Here is a 27,550-nt window from a genome sequence, read left to right as displayed (position 1 = left end):
GATATTTCAAACAAATATTCAACCTGCCAACACAGAGGATATATATACAATCACCACAGTTTCAAGATGAGCATCCAAGTTTAATGTTACAAATATTTATTTATTTAAAAGTAAGGGACCATGTAGAGTTTAAAACCTTAATGTTACCCTTTGATGCACTGAGCCAGATTATATCTTAGAGCTAACTCTCATCTGCATGACATCTCCCCTTCTGTTCCTGAGATACGGCATTCAATAATAGCCAAAAATGAGCTTTTTGTCCATTCAATTTTTCAAGAATAGAGAAATCTCATATAATTTAAATCCCCCCTAAGCTAATTGCAGTTTGTGATATTAGACTCTATAGATTTACTATTTAATTTACTATTGTTCAGTCCTTTGTGGGATACTTTTTGATTGACCTACAATGAACTTTGACTTGACTAATTTGTAAAGCCCTTTGTGTTGCCTTTGGGTATGAAATGTGCTTTTATAAACAAATATGCCTTTCTGAGGTCACAGTGACCCTTGACCAACCAATTCTAAAATCTTAAGTCAAAGGGGATGTTTGTGCCAAATTTATATTCAATCAGGTTCACGAGAATTGGATAGATGCAAAGTCACAGTGACCTTGGTTTTGATCTTTGGCATGTAAAATGCCATCTCTTCATTATTTTATTCTATTCGGCATTTGTATGACTTGCAGGTGGACATTTGTGGAAAATCTGATAAAACTCCCTGAAGTCATTCCTAAGATCTTGCATTTACAAAAATGAAACTGCCACAAGGTCACAATGACCTTGACTTTGGACTACAAAATTGAGACTTGTTCTCTCTTGGGTTCAAGTGGACATTTGAGCCAAATTTTGAACAATTCCCTGAAGGCATTCTTGAGATATGGCGTTCATGGGACAAATGGAAGGTCAGACAACACAAAAATATAATTTCTCAGGTCACCATCCGACCTCTTGTTTCCCTTCTTGATTTGAAAAATAAATTAATCTAATCTAATATTTTTCCATCTATCACCCTCTCGCACTAACACCTCAATATTCTCTCTCTAATTTTACATCTCTATCCCTTTCCTTTTCCTGTCTACCCCCCTTGTTACTTGTCTCCCCCACTAACTCTGCTTTTCCACTTCTTTACCACCCTGTGGTTTCACTCCATGCTGTGGGAATGACAAGCTGTGGGCAAAGGTAAAAAAAAAAACAATTCTGTGTCTGCTTTCTGGACCCAGCTGGACCTTCGCAGCTCCCTCTACACCAGATGGCAGATTGCACTGGGTTCACTCCAACCACCAGCTCATTTGCACTGATTGTCTGGATGTTGTTGCTCTCTCAGTAAGGGTTTAATGTTTAATGACAGCTGAGACAGGGGCCTAAACTGAATAAAATAATCAATAGTATGGGGGCAAAGGGTCACTTTGAGACATGCTCCACTCTTGCACAGCAACTACTGAGTCATCATTGGGGCAAGGCATTTGCTGCATTTCAGCAGTAAACACTGCAGTATTTTTAGCCAAACTAGCTGTGTGGCTCCGAGGATGACAGTATCAGTCTGTCCATCCAGACTGAGATTTCAGCTACTGGACAGATTTTACATTTGGTACAAGACGTTCATGGTCTGCAAAGGATGACTAGGTCTTTGATGATACCCTTACTTGTCATCACGCGCCATCTGCAGGTCACAATTTTCACTCATTCAGTGAAATGTCTCAGCATCGAACAGACCGGCACAAACTTTTGTACAGACTTCCATGGTTCCCAGATAAACTATCCTGATGACTTTCCTGATCACCTGACTTTTCCTCTATAACCTCATAGGTTTGGTACAAACAAATTCATGATATGCTCAAGATAATTGTAATAACTTAATAAAAGTGCTGTATGATACTATGGAGAAAGATTCCAAGGTTTTTAAATACTGAAGCTTTAGGTTAATAGTTCAGTCTTACTGCCAATCCAAAGCATCAGTATTTCTCCAAATCTACAAACCACAACTTTAGTATTATCTAGTGCCATTATCATGTCAAAATTTACCTGCAAAACTAATGACACCACCACCCGCCTAAGATGTACTTTGTTGGTAGTGTTAGTTACAAATATTGGCATTCTAAAAAACCAAATCCAGATGGTGAAAATACCTACTAAACATCGGCATGTTGCTATGTGAGCACATAAGCATGCTAAAGGTAGCATTAAACTCGAAGCACTACTGTGCCAAAGCACAGCCCATAGATGACATAACAGCTTCCTAAAAGCGAAACCGATTTTAGGTTGTTCTTATCATGCTGTTGTATGTTGAGGTGTTTGTTTTTATGACACGTTCGGTTTTAATGAGTTATTTTAATGCTATAATAGAGGGGGTTTGGCAATATGATCGACAGTGATGTGTGCCAATCGGTGTGCTTGCTTTCAATAAGGATTGGTTGGTTTCAAGTGAGGTCAAGATGGCAGAAGCAATACCTTTTATATAAATATATATATATATATATATATATATATATATATATATATATATATATATATATATATATATATATATATATAAGTAAGTGGAGACATGTTGCCCATCTTTATAACACATGTTTACAAGCAGTGGTTGACATGATTGATTGAGACTGGTTGTTTTTGGTCACATGCAGTGATGCCGTTAGAAGTGCTAAAAGTACGCAAAGGAATATGTTTTGCTTTGTTGTTTTTTTTTTCATTTTCAGTCTTTTTTAGGGCTGTGTGAATATAGCAACAGTTTCAACAAATATAACAAAAAGTTACTTTCTTCTTAGAGTAACCAACTATAGCTTTAAAGAAAAGTGTGGTTTACAACTTGGGAGTTATTTTCTTGTTTGACCAATCATTTCTGTCAGTTATGATGTATGATGTATATGATGTATTGAGCAATTAACAGGTTGTTATAGTGGCAGTATCACTATTAGGAACAAAAGCCAAACCTGAGACAAAAATTTAATAAAACCTGAATCTCACAGTGATGTCCTACATCGCAAAATCAATTATTTTATTTTGTCTCCATCTTTGCTGCCAAGCATTAGATGATTCATACCAGGTATGCCTCACTAAATACAGCCTGGCGCTGGTTATATATGAGCCTCCAACAGAGAGAAACCACCCACAAAGCAGACATTGATTCACAAGAAATGACAATGGATTGTGACTCAGTTGTACAGTCATTTGTTTTAGCTTGAGTAACGACATAAACCAGCAGTCTGGGGATGTTCCTGTTGCTGGCACACTGCTCACTCAACATTTTCATTGAGACTTGTGGATACTTTTCAATTTAGCACCTTATGTGCTCAAATCTCTTTCCTAACTAATAGCAGATGGCAGCGGAGCTGTTCAGTGGCACAAAACTTTGGCTATCATGGAGAGCTCCAAAGAAATATCTGTAACTGAGAAAGAAGAGCATATGTGCTTGGCTAATGTTTCATGTGGAGATGAAAAAGAATATAAGCTGCTAGAAAGCAAAATGTAAAGTAAATAATCAGTGATTCTGAGGCTATAAACGCACCCATCAGACACCGATGTTAGATTTATGAATAATTTATTAAAGTACTCCTCCACTCAACACCTCACCAAAAATGTCTGACTTTGACTTGCATATAGAAAGGTATTTTCCTAATCCTCCACTAAGGGGGGCGATGTTGCGCACTCCCTAAAATCTGAGTATTATTTAGCAAGATGGTCCTCACAAAGTGACAACATGATTTCATGAGTTGATGATGTAATTGCCAGAATTAGAAAGTGTTAGGCTATAAAAGGACTACAATACACCACCACCCATTCCTATATCACTCTGTACAGGACAGACCTCAACACAGCACTGGCAAAGACACCTGAACCCTCCAGTGCAGAGCAGACTTGTCAGTACAGAGAGCAGAGTTAGCATTAACATAGTGAAAGTAAAGAGTTAACAGGGTAGGGTGTGTTGTTTTTGAATGTGAACTGGACCTTGAAGGTTCCTTCCACTGTCTACCAAAAACCCCTATATTGCTGATAATATTGCATATTTTACAACCCCTGTGTCAGCCACTGACAGTTAGCCTACAAGCTAACAAGCAAACACAAAAACATAAATCAAAGATGCTAACTAAACTTACTATTCTGTTGCACCTGCTAGCCACAGGTTTGGTGCATAACATACTCTTCATCTGAGTCTGGGTCTGACTGAGGCATAAATATGTATGGCTGAATGCTGCCAGTGTTTCCTCTAATGATAACTAAGCCCCCAGAGAGTGCACCAGTTTTTGAGGCAAACTTTACAGCCTGGCCCAAAGTGGAATTAGACTTTTCCCCTAAGACTTAATTTGTGAAAGAGACATCTGTAAATCAGTGGATACAATATTTTGAGCATTCAAAACTCCGCAAATTGACTTGTTTCACTATCAGGATTTCCATTTGGTCCAGCAACAGTAAGAGCTGCAAGATTGAATCATTTTATGCCCATTCCAGTTAGCAGAGCGTGAAAAGGGAAGTAATCCATTGGCCGGCAAAAGTTAGCAGCTTGACAGCACTCAGCCGCCGTAAGTCTCTAGTGCACAATCTCTGTAACTTCATACTGCAGAGATAGAGCTTCACGCAACACTGAGCAACTTTCATTTAAATGAACGGGGCAAGGCTTAGGTGGTGTTTAGGGATACGATCCAATCGGGCCGATAACATTTCAAAAGTCTAGAAGAGCTGCGAGATTAAATTATTTTTTTCCCATTTCAGTAAATAGAGCGCAAAAAGGAAGTAGCCCGTTTGGCTGGTAGAAGTAAGCAGCTTGGCAGCACTCAGCCATGCTCTGCTTATAAGTCTCGAGTGCCCTTGCTCTTCTGGCCCCATAACGCAGAAGATCCGGGTAATTTCATACAGTGCAAATTTGGCTTTTTTGTCTTTATGCGCCACTGAGTAATCTTCATAGGAATGAATGGGGCCCCAACCTCCAATGCTGTATCCAAGTCTCTTAATGCATTGATGATGCTGACAATAGCCATCTTGATGTGCGCTTCTTTATCACTGGTCAACCTAGCACGAGCGGTGTTGGAGAAAGCGGAAATCATAAAAGCAGAAAGCAAAAGTGAAACTTGCTGCAAGTAAATTTGACAGAAAAAGACTCAGGCTGGGATTTTTCTTAACTATTATGTGGGAAATCCGTATCAAACTAAATGTTGAACTAAATGAAAGTATTGGTATAAGTATTTATTTTAAAATGTGTCTGGAGAGGGACTCGATAACTACTGACTTCATCCTCCATGCAAGTTTTGAAATGATGAACTTTTGGCAGTGTTTGTCCCCGAAATGGATGTGTCATGCTTTGGAATACCGATCTAACATCGAGACACCATAATTGTCAAGTTTTTTTTATAGACATTGGACTCGCTCACTCCTGTCGATGCTCAGAAATGAGGCAAGCAGAGCCCTCTTACCATCGGATCTTTACATTTCAAAGTCTGAGTCAGAGTAAAAAACACATCCATTAGTTCACCGGAATTGACAGCTTTCCTGACAGTCGCATCAGGGCTGCTTCCTCTCCCCTGCTCCTGCCCGTCAGATTGAAGGAGCTTTTATTTAAAAGTTAGTAACGGACACACAACTCGGGAGGAGCTGGTCCGAGGCTCCCTGGGTGCCTTGTTAAAGATCAACGAGGGTAAACTGTTACACTGACGGATCCAAATGAAACCAGGCATCTGGCCAACCATGCACGCACACACAGATAACATGAACACACGTGCAAATCCATACATACTCATTAAAAACACATTTACAACAGGATCACATTCACAACAACAATCCATTAGGATGCTGTTTTGTATGCAGCTGAACAGATTAATGTTGGAGATAATACCTGAACAGCAGAATGTGTGTGTGTGTGTGTGTGTGTGTGTGTGAGTCCTTTTGTTCCACAACACCTGTTCATTTAGGCTGGCCTGAGGCAAACCACTATCTGTGCTCAGTGGGGTTGTTTCGTGATATAACTGCTACACACACACACAAACTTGCAAACACACACAGGAATAGCTCATCGTTGTCCCACCCCCTGCTGTGTGAGAGGCAGGCTCATTTTCCCACCCAGTGGTTAGCTCTCGCTTAAGGGAACCTGCACGCCACAGAGCCTCTGGCGAATGTCTGCACACACGGACATATATATACACACATCAGTCTATCAAATCAGCTGAGTGGTTTTTTTTTTTTGTCATCCCAACAGGACAGAGTGAGCAACAGGGAGACTGTCGATGTCAATCACACGTTTGAAGAAAACAAGGGCAATGAAACATCAGGAGAGCAGAGTAGTTTGGCTGTCAGGGGGGGATGAAAAAGTGGAGGGGAGGCATGTCAGTCACAATCAAACAGGCTCATGCTGACAAAACACAGAGGGATCCTACCGTTAGCGTCGCGGTAGTAAGCATGTGTGACGCTCCGGAAACGCTCCTGTCCAGCAGTGTCCCAAATCTAAAAACAGAAGAACAAGAGGACAACTTTATCTTTAGCATCACAATTTATGTACAATATTGAGCATGTCTCTGTGAAACAATTTTGCAGGGTAGGTGGACTTTAGTTTGGCCAACTTAGCGTTATTCTAGAGGTGATTTTTAGTCTTTCAAAATGAAAAAGCAAAAATGTCAGTTTGACCTTACTAGTATCAAATCATAGTTACAATACTGCAACTAAACCTGTGCTTTGCATTGCAAGAAAGTGGTGGAGTCATTACGAAGATAATGAGACTTTGACAATGCTGGCTGGATGTTATAAAGGGCATTTACATCTTTATCCGACCTCGGGTTATTGCTTTATGCTACACACTGTTGAAACTTCCACTGTCATCGTCTGCCTACTTAATTTTTCTGCTTTGCATTTTACACAGGCTTTTTGTCACATTTTACAAGAATGTGAAAAACAATTCAAAAGAGGCAAACTGAATAATTGAAATAGAAGGTCAGAAACACAACTTTGTTGAAGGCCTGAGTGTGTGGCAGGTATCAGTATGTTTGTGCAAATGCGTGTGATATGGTAAAAACTGGAATTATTGCCTTGTGGTTAATTACATCAGTGAACCAGTCAAGCTGCAGTTTACAATCCTGTCTGTAAAAACATGGATGCTTCACATACATCTTCAACCCGGCAGCACAGAAGATCTATACAATCAGCACAGATTCAAGGTGGACACCCAAGATTAATGTTACCAGTGTAGTATCTGACCAAATGTCTCCCCTTCTGTTACTGAGATATTACATTGAGTGCTGGCCAGGAAAGTGTTTTTCCAAAACATTATGATGTCACAGTGAAGTTCAACCTTTTGAAAATTAAATTTCACCACTTCATCATTTTATCCTATTAGACATTTGTGTGATATTTTGTCATAATTAGCATATAAATTCTTGAGTTATGGGCAAAAATATGTTTTGTGAGGTCACAGTGACCTTGACCTTTGACCACCAAATTCTAATCAGCTCATTCTTCAGTCCGAGTCGACATTTGTGCCAATTTTAGGAAATTTAAGACATTCAGACGATCTTGACATATCACATTCACAAGACCGAGACAGACACAAGGTCACAGTGACCTTGCCATTGCCTCCAAAATATAATCAGCACATTGTGGAATTCAAGTGTATGTTTCTGCCAAATTTGAAGAAATTCCCTCAAGATGTTCTTGAAATATTGTGTTCATGAGAATGAGACAGAGGAGGTCACCTAGACTTTTGACCTATGGCTTGGCTAGTACTAACCCAAACCATGACCTCTGTGCCCTAACCCTAACAGCCTCTGACCTTGACGCATTGACGTGATTAATGCTAGTCAATCACAGTACAGTAGGGAGGGGATAGGGATACCAATTCTGGGGGAAAAAAAATGTGCTTCTGTGCATTTTACAAATTGTAGCACCTGAACCGTAACTGCACCAATAGACGTGCATCAAAATCTGCTGTGGTGCCATTGGTAAGTTGCTAACACCAAATTCCCATAATACTTTGAGCACACCCAATTAATGACGTCACTTTTTTTCTTTTTTGTGGTTTACTTTGTGTTTATTAGATTGCACATTCTAGTAAGTGTAAAAAAGGAAGACAGAGGGGTTAACATGCAGCAAAGAGCATCAGTTGGAGTAATCTTGCTTCTTACCACCATTTCTCTCTCCTTCCATCATGCACCCACCACAATGTAATCTCATAACTTTTTAGTTACAGATCAAGACAATTCTAAAATGCATAACTATCCAAAGGTTTGTTAAAATGGGAGCAGTTTGTGTAAGACACTTAAACACGGTTATGAAGTATCATACTGTGATGTTGTTACTAGCTAAACCATTCTATTTTTCAAGTTTGGAGAAGTTTATGGAGCTTGCGCCTGGGAAATCACCTGAAATATCATGTGACAGAAAGACTGATGGATGAACACAGATCCATTAAAGATCAGAAAGATGGCAGATGAGAGAGCGTGAGTGTTGTGTAATTGAGGTGAAAAACTCATCAGACAGTATCTAATGCTGTTTTAGAGCTGCCAAGGTTTCATGGGCATCTCTGCCTGTCTCTCGCTGATAACTTCCAGGCTTGATAATCTGATGGAAAAGTCTTGTTATTCCCTCTGGTGTCTTCAGTCAGGCAGAGCAGGAGGCTAATTGACTGATAGAGATTAACCAAGGCCTCATTAAGTCATCGTTTGGGCGTCTTCGCCCTCCCACAGCAGGGAATGAAGATATATGGGAAGTATGTGCACCATGGGAAACAGTTGCTGGTGATTTCTTATTAAAAAGAATACACATAAATCTTCATTTTGGTAAATAAAAGTACCTCTTAAGGAGTTAAACAGAGACTTGAAGATTCTTAGAGATGCGTTTTTCTTACCTGCAGTTTGACCTTCACAGCATCAATGGTCATTACTTTATTCTGGGAGACAAAAGAAAAAATAATTAAACACAAGCATTGCAACAAGAATTGATAAAAATAATTGACACAAGTGAGTAAAACAGCTGCATAAAATATTACAGAGACTTTAGAACCACACTAAACGATGCTTTCAAGGGCTGCAAAAGGGGAATGCGCTTTTCTAAATGGAAAAACAATTTAGAAAGAGAGTCCATTGGCATGTAGCTGTCTTACGGTTAGCATTTTGCAACCACGGTAGGCGTAGAAAAGGCCTGGCCTCTTCCGCAAGGCTCTTTTTTTTCATGATGCAAATGCACACGCACACCTTTTGTTATGACGAAGACCTTTGTTTCAGGGAGTTGCATCATTTACTAACACCATAGCTGCCAAGTATAGCGCTCTCACACACACACATGCACACACAATAGCTTTCCAATACCGCTGCAATATCTTTTCATGAGGAGAATAATTGGCTGTGGGGATCTTTTCAAAATGACACCAAGTTTTTGGTTACCGGTTGCAGCAGCTCCTGCTTCATTTTCAGATAATCTACCACACGGAGTGCAGATCTAACTCTGCAATCTATCATTACACAAGAAGTGATATGATTGGCAAGCAAGATAGAAGGGCACACAGCCTTGGTCAGGACCCAGTGGGGATATCAGCAACCCTGACTAATATGTTTCATGGAGATACAGGTTTAGAATCGGTGCAAGCGCCAACCGTATTTTTCTCTGCATTTTAAACGTGTGTTATTATCCTGTTGTGAAATATTTAAAACACACATCACACTGTCTATTGAATGCTTGCTCAGATACTATTGCTGTGTCTGATGATCCCTGGACACATTATGCTCCATCCTGACAGTCATCCAATATCTGCCTCTTACCATGAAGCAGAACAGGGTGGTAAAATTTCAGCATGCAGATGCAAAGGATGCACACAGTATAATGTTTCTTGGATGAGCAGACCGCTGAATCTGTAATTCAGTCACAAGCTTTGAGGTCTCTGTGGGGTGAAAGATGAAGACCTCGGAGAGTTCTCCAACTGCAGAAGCAGATCAGCTGTTTTTGATCCAAGAGGAAAAATCCAACAAAAAGGGCCTTTAACCACTCTGGATAGGAATGATGGTGTTAAAAAATAGGACAGAGAAATCAGACAAATTAAATTGAAACTGACCATTCGCTCAACCTCCTCTGGAAAATGATTGTTCAATCATTGCTTAGCATCCGTAATGAGGCACAGCTTTGGATTTCTTCGCATGTTGAAGCGCTGAGTTATGGAGAGACTGATGGTTGTCATCTAATCTGTTTGGAAGTTCCTTTTTTTTGAGCCAGTTCAAATTAAAAACACAAAAGCAAAAGTGGATTAAACAATGGACCTCATGCAAGAAAAAGTATCAACATTTTCTCCTGTTTTCGCTTGTTTCAACGATTTGTTCTTATTTTGTTAGTGCCCACTGAATTTGGGGATTCACCAATGTATTTTTTTTATTTCTGCTCCCCTCTTAGGTTAGAGGAAATTTTAAAAGTAGTCAGAAGCACTCTTACCAAGATAAGAGAAAAACATCATGCTTTCACAGGAAACAAACTGTCCAGCGCAAGGAAAAATACATGTAATATTTGAGGGACATCTAAAAAATGCACAAATGTCATTTAGTGGGCCTCATGCAGTATCATTCTTTTAAATTTTTCTTAAATCTACTCTTACCCAGATGTGCTCAATGATGAATCCCACTTCATCGCAAGTCACCTGTCAGCATATAGGTAACGCCCCCTGAACACTATATGAGAGCAGGTTTTGTGCCGTGTGCAAAGACTCATGGCCAAGACTGGAGAGATGGCATCAAAAAAAGGTTGGAAGAAGAAGAAGAAGAACTTCTGCAGTAGTGAAACTGACATAGATAAAGTAAATGTGATTTCAGGGAAAAGCATTTAAGTATTAAAAGTAATCTTCATTTTAACATCAGTTATTGAATAATACTAGTGGAGTAAAAAATAGAATATTTCTCTCTTAAGTGTAAGGGGGAGTCTATCACTTTATGGGTTTTCCCACATTTAGAAAACCTTCATATACACACTAATTTCATTGGAAAAGGGTTTTATGATCCTGCAGAACCAGAAAAGAGCGTCAACATGCTGATCAATAGTCCAGTTACAGATCTTGTGTCTTTGTGTACATGTACGCCGAGACATGAACAGGAAATGAAAACGCCAACCCAGTCTTTCTTTGTCAGTGAAGTTAGAAAGAATCTGACAAAACAAGAAAGATGATAGTGACGGGAAAAATACAGCAGTTCACTCTGACCAAAAGTAATAGTTGGTCAGACAACTCCATCAAAATCTCAGATGAGACCCTAAAGGACAGATCATTTTGGCTCCAAGAAAAACAGGAAAGGAGTCGACAGCAGAAAACGCTGGATTTGTTGGCAGAGAGATTGAAGTTATGATTGCTTTTCACACGCAGATGAAAAAGTCTTTTTTCATCGAGGCAGCATCAGCTAATCATAGTGGGCAGGTTAGCGGGTCAGACGACAAGAGGCCCTTCCTTATGATGACAGAAAATAGCTGAATACAAAGTAGAAAGATGGGCAGTCAAAATTAAAAAGCTTGTCAACATGCACACATGTAACACACAAAATTGCATTCCATTAAAGTGAATTGAAAATATCTGCTGGCTACGTTGAGATGGTTTGTAGAATACAAAACTCAAACAACAGGCTGGAGCGACCCTGAAGGCAAGAGGCTCAGCAAAGTGTGCTCGTGAAAATAAACTCATCACAAGAGCAAATAAAGCCTAATTTATTTGGTCACTTTGCTTAACGCTGCATCGCCAGCACTGAAAGTTCCTTTTGGTTTACATCCAGCTCCCTGCTTTGTAGTTAAACTTCATATCCAGAGGCTGTGTTTGTGGGTTTGAGGCCTTGAGCAATTGGCCCGCTCTCCGACAACATACTCTCCCTCATTCTTAATGCATTTCATACATATTGCATGGGGTATTGAGTTACAGTTAGTTTACCTTACAAATGGGAAACACTTAACATCTTCTAACCCTCATTTGCAGCATATATACTGCAAGATACACCTGGAAAGAGTAACTCCCCAAGGGTAGCCTCTGGAAACAAACAATAAGGTTTTGCACAGCAGTTTGTGCCAACAGAGGTGCGGGAGTAGTCTTGCACAATGGCTGTTGCAGAGGGTTATTGATTCTGACACTGTCGAAATCAGGCCGACTCTGTCATTTGCTTACTTATTGCTGCAGAGCAGCTCACTGACATTTACATGAATGTTTTTACAAGTAGGACCCATCGGTGTCTCCTGGTACCAGCTGCATAAATTCATTTATAGTATCCCAACCCAGCACCAAAACATATGCACTGAGTTACAATCCATAACTTTTGTTACGTTTCTCTATCATAAGGCCGCTTTCAGACAACCCTGCAAGAGAAAGCTCAGCCCCCGCATCCATTTGTTTAGATTTGGATTAGAATAAGCCCTTAGTATCTGAACTGTCAAGAAAAAGCTCCAAAAACAACCTGAAGTTAAAGAAATAAAAGAGGTACCACTGTAGTATAGTGGGCTACCACTAACAAAGCAATATTTTTCCCAGTCAGCACATAGGCATGCTGTAACAAACATTTTCTGGGGTTAGCTGTGCTAACTGCACACTGGGGGACTTTTGGGGATTGGATTCAATATTTGCATTTTATTTTTTAAAAGTAGATATAATAACCATGTTGCTAAATTGCACCAATTGCACAACAATATGCTTGTCACAATGTGTAATGGAAAAGGAGAGAGCCAAAGTTGAAACAAAATCGCACATTGGGTGAGATATACAGGTGCAGCCATTTCAAATCCATTTGCTGCTGCACTTTGGCTCCACCATCACCACCACTTTATTTAGCTGCCCGGAGCAGATGTTTCAGGGCTTTCAACCATTACAAGTAACCAGTAATGGTTATTTAGAGCCACAGGGGGTTTGCTGCAATATGCAGTTTATTTGGCTCGTTCATGCAGGAGCTGCGACTGAAATGTCCCGATTAATGGCTGATGGATGCAGGACTAACAGAAGCTAGAGTGCTACAGTGACACAAAGTGCTACTAATATTTTACTTAACACCTCAGTAAAGATGTTAGCGGTGCCGTGTGTAGGCTGGGTGTTTATGTAACCAAGTCTTTAACACAATCCGGCGGATGTTTCAGCTTTAATGTGAAATCTATCAGCTTCCTGTGATGAGCAGATGTAGAAATGAGAAGCAGGTTGATATAGAAAGAAATACCAGAAATCATGGTTTTGTCCATGTATTATATTTTTCTAGTCATACTGAATATGATAAGAGATTAAACCTTGACATAGATCTATATTCATGTTGTCTTCAAGTCATTTTTAAATCCTTTTTATTAAAGGAAAACTGTAAATAAAGTTGATTTGACACCACCTTGACAATAGGACTAGTCATTATTATTACCTTTAGCTCCTTCTGTATTATGAGTAAGTTGTTCTTTAGCAGGATCACCAAAAAAATGAAACTGTTAAATGTAAAAATAATACTAATCTGAGGCTGTATTTGGCACTTACATTGAATCTAAAGTCTCATATCTATGCTGTTGCTGACCTGGAAAGACAAACAGAAGCTTGGCATTTGTTTTTTTTTTGGCTGTATGACATACAAGGACACATATGTGAACCAACACACCTGTGCTCATGTAGACACAAAGGCAAACAAACACTTACTAAACAAAGGCTTGGGCCTGTATTTATCAAGTGTCTGGGTGTAGGAAGTCAGTTATAGCCTGCATGTAAATGACTGGTTAACACCATTATGAGATTTAAGCTATTCGTTAATAATCTTGGGCACGTTTCATATATCTATGCACATAAAAAGAGGTGCATATTTTCTGCTTTTCAAATTTAAACACTATATTTCAAATTCAGCTGCCAAAAAAAACACAACACTTCTTGGTGTGTCATAAAACAGTGATGTCACACTCTCTCCAAGGAATAGTCCTTCTTGATGAAAGTAAGCGAGACTTCATAAATAACTCAAAGTGTGAGTGTTTTGAGTCGTAATTCAACTTCAGTCAAAATCTGGGTGTGATTCTGAGATGCTTGATATGTAAGGGTTCGGGGTCCCACCTCCTTTGTTCATTGCTTAGTCCTGTCTTCTCTCTCTCTGTTGCCCTCTCTTATAGGAAACAATCTGCATGGCTGCTCTGGTAATGATTTTTCAATAACCACAGGCTCCAATTCCATCTCGTCTTTTCTCCCATCCCCACAATTTTTCTCATTGCCCCCTCAACCTCTTCACTTACTCACTCTGTTTCTTTACTCTCCCTCCTTTCACCCACTCTTGTTTCGATCCTCTTACATTATTATAAGGTCTGCCCAAGCTGCTCAATAACCAAAGTAATGAAAGTGGAGACCAGCAGAGAAAAAGAAGTCTGAGAAGGAGCAACGAAGTTCAAAGACTTCAAGAAGGTTCAAAATATAGAGTGTGCTGTGTGCGACTGTGAGAGCTTGTCTTTCTTTTTCTCTCCGTGTACAAAAACTTCTCAACAGCCATCTGTTACAGCCGAAATCTACCGTCTCCCAGGGTCATATTTGGAGGAACATCCACATAACTCAGATGAAAACAAGCCCTGCGGTCACACAAAAAAAAAAATTCAAGTGTGAGCTCAAGGATGACTGTGGTCCAGCCTACAGGCACCTTGAACCACATCCAAACCTGATTACACTGATGTGGGTCAAAGCACGCCAGCTCATTAGAGTAAAAAGAGCCGTGTTATTAGATTCATTGAGGATTGTAGTGTGTTGTGTTATTGCCTCAATTTATGGTGGTTTCAAATATGTAGTCTTTCTCTCTGCAATTACACATTCATTATTAAATGCACAACACTCAAAATTAAAGGAATACTTCATCCACATATCGATTACTCACCCCGTGTTAGATTGAATTAGTGACAAGAACTTTGCTTTTCTCGCACGCCTCTGCAGTGAATGGAGAATACAAAAACTGAGAAAATTCTTGATAAATTTAAGTAAAAAGGGGCACATCCGCCACAGCATGGTGACAAATGCCAGTCAATGCCAATCTGTTGTTTTCAGAAACATATACTGCATGCATTTCTTTCTGTTGATACTTGTCTAATGACTGGGAGTGTGTCTTTTTTTTGGATAATGGGACTTGAGAGCAATGGGCATTTGTTTTTGGGATAATGGCCTGTCGTAGAAATAGGATTTTGGTCCAAAGGGAAATCTTTTTGGGGCTAATAGGGGTTGAAAATTCGGGCGGTCCGAACAATGGGCAGTGTGTCTCAGTACTTCCCAAACATATTAAGTTTTTGCTCAAATATTACTATTTAAAACACTTCCACATAAACAGGCATGGACGAGTAGCTCACCTCAACAACTCAATGTTTCTTCATGAATTTAACATAAGATGGAATGAGTCATTGATATACAAATAGTCATTTTTTGGATGAAGTACTTCTTTAAAGTTTGACAGAAAAGTTTGATACAAATATTGATAAAAAAAAAGTATGTGACATTATCTTTTTCCAAATAGGCCCTGCTTATTACAAACCAGCTAAAAGAGCACAGATTTAATAGAAAATACAAATGCCTCTCATACGAATTAACCTGTTCAAATTTTGTAAGATAAAAACTTCCATGCACTATCGTGTAATGTTTGTTTAAATCAAATGTCACATTTCCTGTAGAGTTTGGCAGCTTATCCCCAAAAATAAACTAAGAGGCTTCAATAAGGAGCTGAGCAAATCAGTGTTTAAAGTTGACACAAAGAGGTCTTAAGTCATATTCTTGAAGGTGTGTGTGTTCGCTGATAAGCATGGCAGCAGTAAAGTGACAGATTGTGGAATGGGCTTTGACAGACTGACAATTTTTTAGTGGGCTGTGCAGACACCCACACGTCGCCACATAGACACACACACACACACACACACACACACACAAATATACATGCACAGAGCATTAAGTAAGGATGACCAACACACACATTAGACCACAACAACACATACTCAACAGTCATTAAAACACAAAACAACACACAAACACACAAGCTAAGAATAAACACACAAACGCCTACAGACAATGCTGAGTTATTGACAAATAACCATTAATATTCATCTGCAGCCTCGCGAACCAGACAGCTCGAAGCTATCTGTCAATCACCCTGTCGGCCTGACCAGCACTTACTTTGAATATATATGAGTAATCAGGTCTTCCAGCTCAAGAACTTACCTAAAGCCCTGAGGACTGATCAATAACATCATACAGATAAACATTTTATTAAAGTTTATTTATCTATAACCTGCTATATATAACAGTAAAGGGCTGTGGCATTGGCACAGTTGCTGCAACAGCGTAAAATATATTAATTTTCTGACATGCAGTCCCTATTGGCCGTCATATAAGACCATCAAAACAATGACATCAGCAAAAATACTGTAACTGCAGCCATGTTTTCCTTCTCAACTGTGTTCCTTTGTTTGTCCTGCCTTAAAAAAACAGCTGTGAAGTTTTATTCAATCATTTTAGTCACTCCCTGTTTTTATTTCCAGTGCCAGCTGTGAGGTTGACTTGTTTTGATCAGTCCATTTCAAAGGCTGCACTAATGCTGTGGCTCTTTCCAAAGTGGCGTTATGTTTCTGACACATTTGATTTGTTACAACCACTAAAGTCTTTAAGCAGCAAAACAGGACAATAACAAATAAACATCTAGGAACAGTTCATCAGTGACACCTTGCTGCATAGCAAAAGTAGCACATCAGCACCTGTCTTGTTGTCTTTGTGAGGTTGCCAGGCAACAAGCGGAGACTTGAGAAAATGGCAGGCGAACAAAAAGTCCCCGAGTAATCCTTCGTTAATCTACAATATGTTTTTTTTTTTTACACTAATTAGTGAGCTTTAGACGTGCCACTTGGTGGATTTTGTTATGTTTGCACAGAGGTAAGCTAGCTGTTTACCCTTGTTTCCAGTCTGCATGGTAAGCTAAGCTAACCAGCTGATTGCTCCAGCTTTGTTATTGTAGTATTTTCTCATCCAACTTTTGGCAAGTAAGTGATTAAGTGTTTTTTCCAAAAATGTTGAACTTTTAATTCCAAATCAGTGTCTGCATTGGATGTGTACGTCCACAGTACTGCTGCGCACTGGAAGCAGCTCCACCAGCCCAATACAACATAACTGTGCATCTTACAATTATTTTAGTCATCAATTGATTTCTCCATTAACAGAGCAATCGGTCTATAAAATATCAGAACACTATTCATTTCCTGCCATTCACTAATCAGCTGAAGGGAGACTGCAGATCTTCAAAAAGCTCTGTGTCATTACAGTGTCTGCAAACAAAGACTTTTAGCCTCCCTCCATACTGCTAGTGGACTAAGCTCCCTGCTCATTCGCTGGCAAAAGTCTGGCGTCATCTGTCAGACTTTTGCCAGTGAAAAAGCTTCTGGCGCTTGCAGCTTGTGAAATGTTTATTGATTCAAATTAAAACATATGGATAGATGAATAACTAAGTAGAAGTAGACTATAAAGTGGCATAAGAGGATAATATCAAAGTAAAGTACAAGTATCTCAACGCTCTGTACCTAAGATCTCAGAAATGAATTACTGATAGTCTATGAGCAAGACAAGTAGAGCAGTTTGAGGATTTTGTCTGGGTTAGGACTTTGACGTTAAGCAGCCAAACACATTTAGAGGAGATAAACAGTCAGGTGTTTCTCTGGCAGAGTAGCACATCAGACAAAGTTTACAGACACAAACTAAACTGTCAGCATTTGGCTTTTAGCTGCTGTTAATTTTCTCCCTCGTTTCTACTTCACTGTAGGGATGTAAACAGTGAAACTGCCAGCAAACTTTATCAAAAAGCTTTTACAACAAACACATACACACACATGCATTACCTATGCATCTCTCAACAGCGCTCAGTCTAATTAGTGCTGACTTAATGTGTATTAATTATTTTGGTTTGCTGGCTCTTCAAGTTTTTTTTAGCAGGAAACTGGGGCTCAGATAAAGACATTATCAGAAAACCCTGAGTGGCTGTGCGAGAGATGAATACAGAAACTACTCTAGGCACTCATATGACAATGACATATGTGCTCTATAGCAGGTTACTGAAATCAAAAGTTCAGAAATAAAAGGAAATAAAAGAAAGTCATTTCCTCTCGCTGGCCTTGGGTTCAAGTAAAGCACTGTAGCATGAACAACCACTATGCCCCTCTGTCAAAAAAAACTGGTTCTCACAAAGGCTGCACAGAAATATTGCTAATGAAGGAACTACTTCACTGACGAGAGAAAAAAGAAACAATGAATCCCCGTTCTCTGACAAACTTTCATCAGCATAACACGCCCCGCTGATTTTGATTGAGAACTTTGTTCTCCTAAAGTCTTTACTGTTGTACTGAAGTTAATTAAAAGATAATATTATCTTATCTGTATGTGTTACATGCACTTTGCAGATTCAAAACCAAACAGTGAAACATGCACTCTAGACCCAGAAGTGACAGTTGCAATCTGAGGTGCAACACACCAACAAAGACAAGACAACAAAACGAAAGTGCAACTTAGTAGGCAAGAAGGGCAGCACCTATCTATTTTTTTTCAATTAATCTCACTTGTATTTCTTTGATTATTCCACTAATATAATGACTACTTTATTAATAATTGTGAAGATTTTTTAATATAACTATTCAATTATCCAAAAATAAATATCAGACTTGTCTCTTGAAAATATTGGGCCTCAAACTCGAAAGGATTGCTGTCACACATACATATCGGCATTTTTACAAAATCAATGGCGTCGATTACGTTAAATTGCCCCGACCCTACCAACATATAACTGCTTTGCAACAGAGGTCTTCTAATAGTCTTGAATCTGATTATTTGACCTCTTTTGGCCACTTGAAATCAATGAAACAAGCCACATCACTTTTGTAAAATGTTTGGAGCTCCATGTTTCTGGCCACCTTTTCGTTTTCTTTTGGTCTCCTGAGGGAAATATCTGGCTCTTTGGGTTCTTTATGCTCTACTGTGTTCACCAGCTTGTTACTAACTTTGTCTGGTTTTTTTTTTGACTGCTGCTGGACAGCTTATGTACGGTCAGTTTATTACAGCTTTTTTACAGTTTGGCCGGATAAAGAGGAAACAGGCCATGGGCAGAGATATGAAAAAGTCCCTGCCACCTCTCCTACATTGAAGCAAGACACAGACTTTGTGCTGGTTTTGCATCTCTTGAAGTTGTAATGCATCTTTTTGTGTTTCTGTGTCTCCTTGTAGTTGTTTTTTGTCTCTTTGATGTAATTTTGTTTCTTATTAGGGTAAGTTTGAGAGATAATTTTGTATTTTTTTGGCTGTTCTGTGTTACTTTATGGCTGTTTTGTGTTGCTTTGTAGTCCATTTGTGTTTCCTAGTTGTTTTGTATCTTTTTGTAGTCATTTTGTGTTTCTTTTATGTAATTTTGTGTCTTGTTGGGATAGGTTTGGGCTTTTATGAGGTGATTTTTTGTCTTTTTTAGTTGTTTCTTCTAGGTCATTTTTTTGTTTCCTTGCAGTTATTTTTTGTCTCTTTGAGGTCATTTTTTGTCTTATCGGGGTAAGTTTTTGTTTTAATGAGGTAATTTTGTTTTTTTTCATGGTTTTGTGTTACTTTGTAGCCATTTTGTGTCTCCTTGTGGTTGTTTTGTGTCTCTTTGTGGTAATTTTGAGTCTCAGTATGTGTTAATTTGACTGACATTTTACAGGTCAAGGCCAAGGGGACTTTTAAAACTTTGGGCCCCTGGGCTTGTGCCCAATACGCCTGCAAAGTTAACTTGACGGAGCAAAAGTCTTTGTGGTGCTTTACAAGCCATCACAGATGGTGGGTTTCAGAGCTCAGTGGTGTTGTTGTCTCATTGTGTCTAAAAGGACCTCTAGAATCGCAGTCATTCACTTATTTTCTTTCAATCCAGCTTAAAAAAATCTTCCAACGCATTCTGTTTTGTGTGTATCTAACCATGATTCCTCACCTTGTTTCACTCTGCACTCTCAAAAGCTTCTCAAACAGAAGGAGCAGCCTGCCATGTTAGTTAAGTAGTCTGGAGGAAATGGACATTTGTTCTTGATGAACAGCCAAAATCGCCATTTAGAATCAATAAGAAAGCAGAAGAAGAAAGGTGCTGCATTAAAGACGCAGAAGCATGTATATTTGTTTTCTGGTTTAAGATGAACTAATAGATTGTGTATAGCAGTGCAACAACTGACAAGGGTTAAAGCAGTTTCATGTGCTGTTGACACCGTCTATACTTTCCTGGTGCAAAGTTTGCTAACCTTTTTGATAGAGGTTGTCTCTTAGTCTAATACTCTGAGTGGTATCGGGATGTTTTCCTCTTGGACCTCCTGTAGATTTAGCTGAGCATGTAGGTGGTACACTTTTCTTATTTATTCAGCATGGCGATTCTCATTCACTTCTGATCAGCTCTGATCAGATTGACAGATCAATTATCCACTCCGCAACTCCTCAAACCTCTGCAGAGGATAAAAAATTTATTTATGATGAGTTCTGCCTGTGCTGTGTTCTTGGACCACAAAAACATCCAAATTTAGAGAAGGGACACAGTGATTAAAAAAACAACAACACACAGATACACAATAAATTTCAAAAAATGGGAAGGTTACATTGGCTGCAATTTGTGCTTAAAGTTAAACTGTCCCCAACTTGTAGTTTTGGCAGCACTTTGCACAGAATCTAATGGCTGCAGCTTTCCATCATCACACATCACATGGCAGCTCTCTGCAGGCTGCACTTTGCTGGTGTTTTTCATCTATATACTTCACCTTGCACAAAGACTATCAAATGGATATAAGTGCAGCTTTAAAAAGTGGCTAGTGTGGCTGCAGACACTTAGTTTTATTCCAAGGTTAACTTTCCTGAGCAGACTGAATAGTGCACAAAAGTAAATGTTACGGTTTAAGCTTCAAGGTTAATTTAAATGAAAACAGATGCAGCCAAGTGAGTAGTGCATTTGTATAATTAGATTAAAGAGAACATTTATTAACTGGCTGTTGTCCAGATTAACAACCGACCCTTATGTGAAAACTGGCTAAAGGCTGCTACAAATAGATTTCACTTAACACAATTAACATCTCACCTAACCCAGGTTAAAACACATAAAGCCCTCCTAAACCCAGCCCTATTCTCCTTTACCCCTCCTCGTCTCCTCTGCCCTCCCCTCCACTTCTGTTGCAGTGGTTTGCCACAGAATGGCTCACACCCTGCATTTGGCAATAAGACCAACTAATCCTGGATTTGTCACCCTCCATAGCTCTCTTTCTTTCCCAATTTTTCTCATTTTCCATCTATTTCTCTCCCGTTTGTGCTTTTTTATTTGTCTTTTCATTGCCCCCAGCCTCCCTTTCAAACCGTCATCCTCCCTGCTCAGCCTTTTTTCTTCCTCCCTCTCCCGCCCTCCCTAGATTCGTATTCCCTCGTGCTGTGCTCCGGCCTGACCTCTGTGATTCCTGCGCAGCTCCATCTGTCGATCAAGTCTCGAAATCTTTAACCTTGTGTTCCTTTTTTTGCACATCAAACTCCTGAGACAATACCCTCCCCTTACCATTTTCTTCATCCCTCAATTCCCATTTTACAATCCAAGCCTTACCCCTCCTTCCCGACTGTTCTGTCTGTAGACTAGTACGCCTAATATGAGATATGCCTCTCTGACTGTCTCTAAGAAGTCCGGCTTAAGGTTTGGATAGCCGTGGACCCATGGGAGCTCCCTCCTTCACTTTCCCTCTTTGTTTCACTGTCACAAATCTCAGCAAAGATTTAGAATCAGGGGCAGCCAACCACGGTGAGTCTGGCTTGTCCACTTAAAAGCTCAGTCAGTGCCGCTTGTCTCTCTATCTCAGGAGAGAGTATTACCATTCTTCTAACCTCTGCTTTTATACAGGTTCCCAGTGGAAATCACCCACTGCTGGAGTGAAAGAATCTATGAAGTCTTATGTCATGATGTTCCACCAATGCTTGTTTCAGTAAAGCATGATTGTTTTTTATGGGCTTTCATTTGAACAAATATGGAAATCACAAAGTCTTCAATCTTTCCTTTTCCTCACTTTGCTCCTCATATATGCTGCAATATAAGCATGTAAGTTTTGGTGTGTTTTAGGTCGCTGAAAATGATCAAGGGAAAGGATTTAGAGTTTTAGAGTTTTTGGCTTCTAACGTCAGTGTGCTCAGTTAGCTTCTTTGTGAGGTGACTGCTCCAGGTAGACTTTTTTCTTTTTTCTAGACTTCTTCTTCTTCTTCTTCTTCTTCTTCTTTGCGAGCCTTTAGGGTAAGGGTTAGGGATATAACTGCCTGTTGATTTGCTAGCTCTTGACAGCACCTCAGTTGTGTTTTTGAGTTTGGACAGTTTTTTTTTTTTTTTATCACAGTGTGTCTGTAACCTTTTCTTTAAGGGGTAAAACCCTGTTTTCAAAAAATACCCCTTTAGGCCTTGTCCCCTCTGCATGGACAAGACCTAAAACATAGAAAATACATTTCATTTTGCTTTGTCGTAATCAGGCGGCAGCCTCCAAGGCTTCAAAATGAAGCCAATGCACGTGTGTGAGAAAAACTGCAGTTCCTCTAGAGGCTGGCTCCTAAACAGATTAAATCCCCAAAGACCCCCATGTTAAAAAGACCAACTTTACAGTTAATGTTTTACAGCCTGGTCCAACAAAAATGGTTCTGGTCTCTACAGCTAATTTCAACATTTATGACAACTGCATCATGTGGGTTTTTTTTCATGACTCACCCATTTACACATTTTATAAAGGCCCAAATGTACGCATATTTAAGGCGATCAGTGAGGCATCACCACAGTCTGTGAGTCAGACCCACTCCTTACTCCTCCACATCTCCGACCTGCAGATATGGTCACTTGAGGCCCCCAAAAACAAAGTCAAGTCTTTAAAGTTACTTAGCTTACTTGGACAATCATGTTGCAGAACAGGGCAGTTTTTCAACATTGCCAAAGTTATCGAAGATATATTTTCTACAAGGTGCTGAAGGTGCTTACTGACTCTGTCTGGGCAGAACAATAGACTCAACAGAACCCCCTACTTTAGGTGTAAGACATGTAATGCCCCTAAAAACCATTCAATCCTTGCCAAGATGTGATAGTGTAATCCAAACAATAGGCTGGAAATCCTATTAGGGCATGTCGCATATTTCCAATAAGTCTTCTTAAACTTCTGCTTAAGCCCAAGTGTTATCTCTCTGTATTAAAAGGACACGGTGTGCAAGCTTTTTCAGTTAAAGTATTCCAGGAGCACTGTGTGACATTACAGCTTTTTTTTTCTTTGAGGCTTTGATATTGTTAAGTAAATAAAGTAGAGGCTGACAGCTTGATGAATAGTCACTGTGTATCTCTGAGGTTTGACAAAGATGAGGGACTTCTCTAAAGGCCGCTGTTTTCGAGATGCAGTCCTGTTTGGCTCGTATGTGTAGGAGGGAGAGTGTTTGCGCCTGATAATCAAAAACTGGAGAGTAAATTAGTTTAACCAAGTAGTACATCTCCGTAGTTGTTGCCTTGCTTTATCATCTCCGCCTTTTATTTTCTCAGAGGCTAGAGTTTGATCATTGTGATTACCGAGCAGTGCTGACATTTGTCATCATACTAACAGAAGATGGAATAAGAAAAGGAAGGAATGGGTGATGGAGAGAAAGACAGATACAGCTTAAAAGATGTGTGTGTGTGTGTGTGTTTGTGTGTGTGTGTATGGTGGTGGTGTACAAAGGAAAATGAGTTAAAGAAAGTAAAGATATGAAAGGACAGAAATGGTGTCTTGGGCATCAGAAAATCTTTATTCTGTACGTGCAGTCATGCAGTTCATTGCTTTCTTGCTTATTTCTGTGTATCTCGAGTGTGTGTGTGTGTGTGTGTGTGTGTGCGTGTGTGGCTGAAGGAGGCTGCCCCCCCTCCCCTCAGCTCTTCTGTTCATCCCTCACTCTCCGGGGCCAGTAGTGAGAGGCAGTGTTGCACTGAGATAAAGGCGCAGCCAGAATACCATTACACAGTCGACACACATGCACACTTCGTGTTATACAACTACTGCTTGTGCTTTTTTTCAAGAATTTTGTGCAGTATTATGCTTTTTAAAATATACAGGGTCCATATGGAGTTCAACTCAAATGTTTTGGGGTTTTTTAAATAGCACGTCAATGCATTTAAAAAAGCCATCTGTGTTTCTGAAGTCTTCATAAAGGAGTTCAGCAAGGAACCTCCTGAGGTCCTCTTATGATAGTTCAAACGAGCCCTTGAAGCCTCTTTTTCAGAGTGTCTGTTTTGTCCTTGGTCACTAATCCAGCATGGCCTTACTGTCTGTGTATGCTAATGCGGTTTCATTTAACTTGTGTTAATACAGATAGAGTGGGGAAGGCTGGATACATTAAAGGAAAGTTCAACATTTTTGAAGAGAAAAACTTATTGGGAGTTTATGTGCTGGACTATTTCTCGGTTGGGACCAGTTTTCTAGCAATCAGCCAAGAGTTCAGGGCATTACTGAACTTGACCAAAGTCTGGCACTTGCTACAGTTCACAACACTTGACCTGTGATCAAAGAGCAACCTCCGAAGCTGAATAATGAGGCCAATGTGAAAGTGCCAAAAACTGCAGTTCATGGCCGCTCCAGAACACAGTCCATCCCCCACGTTAAAATGCCCAACTTAACAGCAATAATAAACATGTTTACAGGCTGGTACAAAAACGGTTTTAGTCTCTGTAGTTAATTTCATAGGCTGTCTGCATTAGTAGCTATTTCTGTTATTTAAACAGCCAAATTGATATAGCTCACTTTAATTATTTTTTTATTTATGAAGCCCATTATCACAAATCACAAAAGCCGTAGAGGCTTTTACAGCATAAAAAATCCCCATGTCCCTGGACAATCCCAGCAAATAAAGAAAAGTTCCCCCTGAAAAAAACATTACACAGGGGAAAGATGGTAGAAACTTCAGGAGGAGCATCTGAGGCGGGATCCCTCCTACAGTACGGACAGAGGTAGTGATGTTATGTAGACTTGTTTTCCCTATTTTTAGTTATTAGGCCTATAAATTTAGTAAAAGTTAGCAAATTCACTGAATGCTCATCATGATCCCGCATTTTGACCCACCATGTCACTAACATGATGTTGTGGGCAGACTTTTGAGTTTTATCTAAACACAAAGAGGAGCGGATCATGAAGGAGAAGGGGTCAGTCAAGTAAGTCAACTAACATGACTAAGAAGAGATGGGCGGTTAAATTAAGTCAACAAAACTATTTGGTTAGGTATAGAAAAAGATTGTGGTTGATGTCAGTAATGTGAGTTAATTCATGTGACCAATGACTAACACTGTACCAGTTAGTTTTATTATTGTAATTTTATTATGGTAATTGGTGACTGTTTAGTCTATAAAAGGTCAGAAAAAAGTGACAATGCCAATCATATTTTCCAAGGGCCCAAGGTTTAACCCTCAAATGGCTTGGTTTTATCTGATCAACGGCAATTCCTCACATTTGAGAAGTTGAAACCATAAATGTCTAAATTGCTGTGCACAAGTACCAAATGAACAGTCTAAATAGGTGGCAATTTACTTACTACAAAATGACTAATTAATTGAGTAATGTTTCCACATGAAGGTTAGAAACTAAATTAAAGTGAAACTTCTCTTTTATCTGTGAATTTACAAAAAGCCATGGTGTAGTAAAGCTGTCTAAAATGCTCTGGTTGTGGTTCAACTGTAGATGCCTCTGCACTTGGTTTACATTCACCACAGTGGTTAATACTGCAGGATTTTACCATTAAACTATGATGACACTCATGCTGTGGTTTTCCAGAGACAGTACTCAGCTTATCTTTGCAGAGGCACAGTGCTAATTGCATACCACTACAAAGTTCATGCTTAAGAAATTATTTCCTACACGTGAGACATAAATTAAAGGGTACGTATGATGTTGCTATAGCCACCGAGCATGGAAACATTGATTTGCAGAGCACTGACAGAGTTGGATTAGCCTTGAAATAGCTACAACACAGAGGAAACTATTTTCAGCAGTATGTTGCTTGTCAGAGCTTTGAGCTCCAGTCCTCATTGCTCAGATCAGCTGCCTTTTCCTCTTTTTTTTCCTGTGCCCTTGATTTCCATTCATCCATAGTAGATGTGAAAAATTAGGTGCCACTGTTCTTGTGTGAGGCCTGTATCCATCTTTACAAGAACACACTACGATGTTTGTGTAGGTTTAGGGTTACTATGTTTGCACTTTTTCTCCCTTACAAAACAAAAGTAATTCTGCATTCTATGGGAAACTGTTTTGATTATATTATGATATATTCTGATTATATATTATGAAGGCAAAGAGGATAATATTATAGAAACCCCACCCAGCGTTGCAGAGACAACAAAATCTCTTGGTGTATAAGAGGAAGTGGCAATAATGTGTTCTTATCATCTCAACATGCTGTTCTGATCCCTGTAATCAATGTCAACTACTATTCAAACATTCTGTGAGAGGCTATTTCCTGCTACCTGATATCTTTACTATAGGGATCACAACCTTGAATGATGTCACATCCTGACATGGAGATATGAAGGTAATAATAAATGATTTAGTTTGGTAAGCAACAGCTTTAAAGCCAATAAAAAAAATGAAATTTTAATAAAGCCAAAAATAAAAGGTCAACTTTTCAGAATACTAAAATAACAGTGATTCAACCCGCTGTTTACATAGCTTATGAAAACTGAGACAGAAGCTGCAATGAACATACTGTGTGTTGTTCCTCCTATAAATCTTTATAACATAAACTAAAAGTAATCTAGACATACACGCAATCCTAACAGTGCTGTTGAAACATATATCCCACACGCTGTTATTTCATCTATGAAAACTGTGACTAAAAAAACATGTCAAAGTTGCAGCTATAGTTACATCTATGTCTGTTGACTCATATGTGCCCATGACAGTCAACAAAACTTCCAATATTAATGTTGCTACAAAGAAGCTACAAATTCTACAACATGGATGCTTCCAACAAATCTTTGACCCAGGAGCACAGTGAAGTTGACCTTTGACCATCTTGATATATATTGTTTCTATTCTACATTTTTGTACACTTATTTCATAATTATCTTTTGAATTCTTGAGTTAGAGATGTGTTTTTAAGTCATAGTGACCTTGACCTTTAACCAACAAAATCCAATCTATTCATCCATGAGTCTCAGTGGACATTTGCCAAATTTGAGGAAATTTGCTCAAGGCCATCTTGAGATATTGCATTCATGAGAAAAAGATGGACACAAGGCCGCAATGACCTTTTCCCAGCAAGCTCTAATCAGTTTATCCTTAAGTTCAAATGGACATTTGTGCCAAATTTGGGGAAATACCCTTAAGGCCATCCTGTGATATCACATCAACAAGAAAGAGTCAGACGCAAGGTCATATGTACCTTGACCTTTGACCACCAAAATCTAATCAGTTTATCCTTGAGTTTAAGCGGATGTTTGTGCCAAATTTGCAGAAAATCACATAGAATGGGACAGAAAATAAAAAATGTTAAGAAATAATGCTGCCTATTGCCAGTGGATATAGGCATAAAAATACATGAGACTGAAGTTTTACTTATGTAAAATAGACTCATTGATTTAGTAATTATATTTGTTGACTAAAACAATAATTAAATGACT

At 39.2% G+C, this 27,550-nt stretch overlaps 1 protein-coding gene across 1 annotated transcript in view; it reads right to left on the bottom strand.

Annotated features, from left to right (window-relative positions):
- Positions 1–27,550, bottom strand: part of rab26 (RAB26, member RAS oncogene family) — a 96,153-nt gene that overhangs the window by 46,931 nt on the left and 21,672 nt on the right. Inside the window, exons 3-4 of the mRNA XM_042507760.2 lie at positions 8,824–8,865; positions 6,365–6,431 (exon numbers count right to left, since the gene is read on the bottom strand). Coding sequence (XP_042363694.1) covers positions 6,365–6,431; positions 8,824–8,865 — 109 coding nt within the window. The remainder of the gene's footprint in view (positions 1–6,364; positions 6,432–8,823; positions 8,866–27,550) is intronic.

The sequence above is a fragment of the Plectropomus leopardus genome, chromosome 19, assembly GCF_026936395.1.
Source record: "Plectropomus leopardus strain MGB_pleo_1.0 chromosome 19, ASM2693639v1, whole genome shotgun sequence".
NCBI lineage: Eukaryota > Metazoa > Chordata > Actinopteri > Perciformes > Serranidae > Plectropomus > Plectropomus leopardus.
The sequence above is the reverse complement of the archived record's forward strand: the minus strand, read 5'-3'. Positions and strand labels throughout refer to the sequence as shown.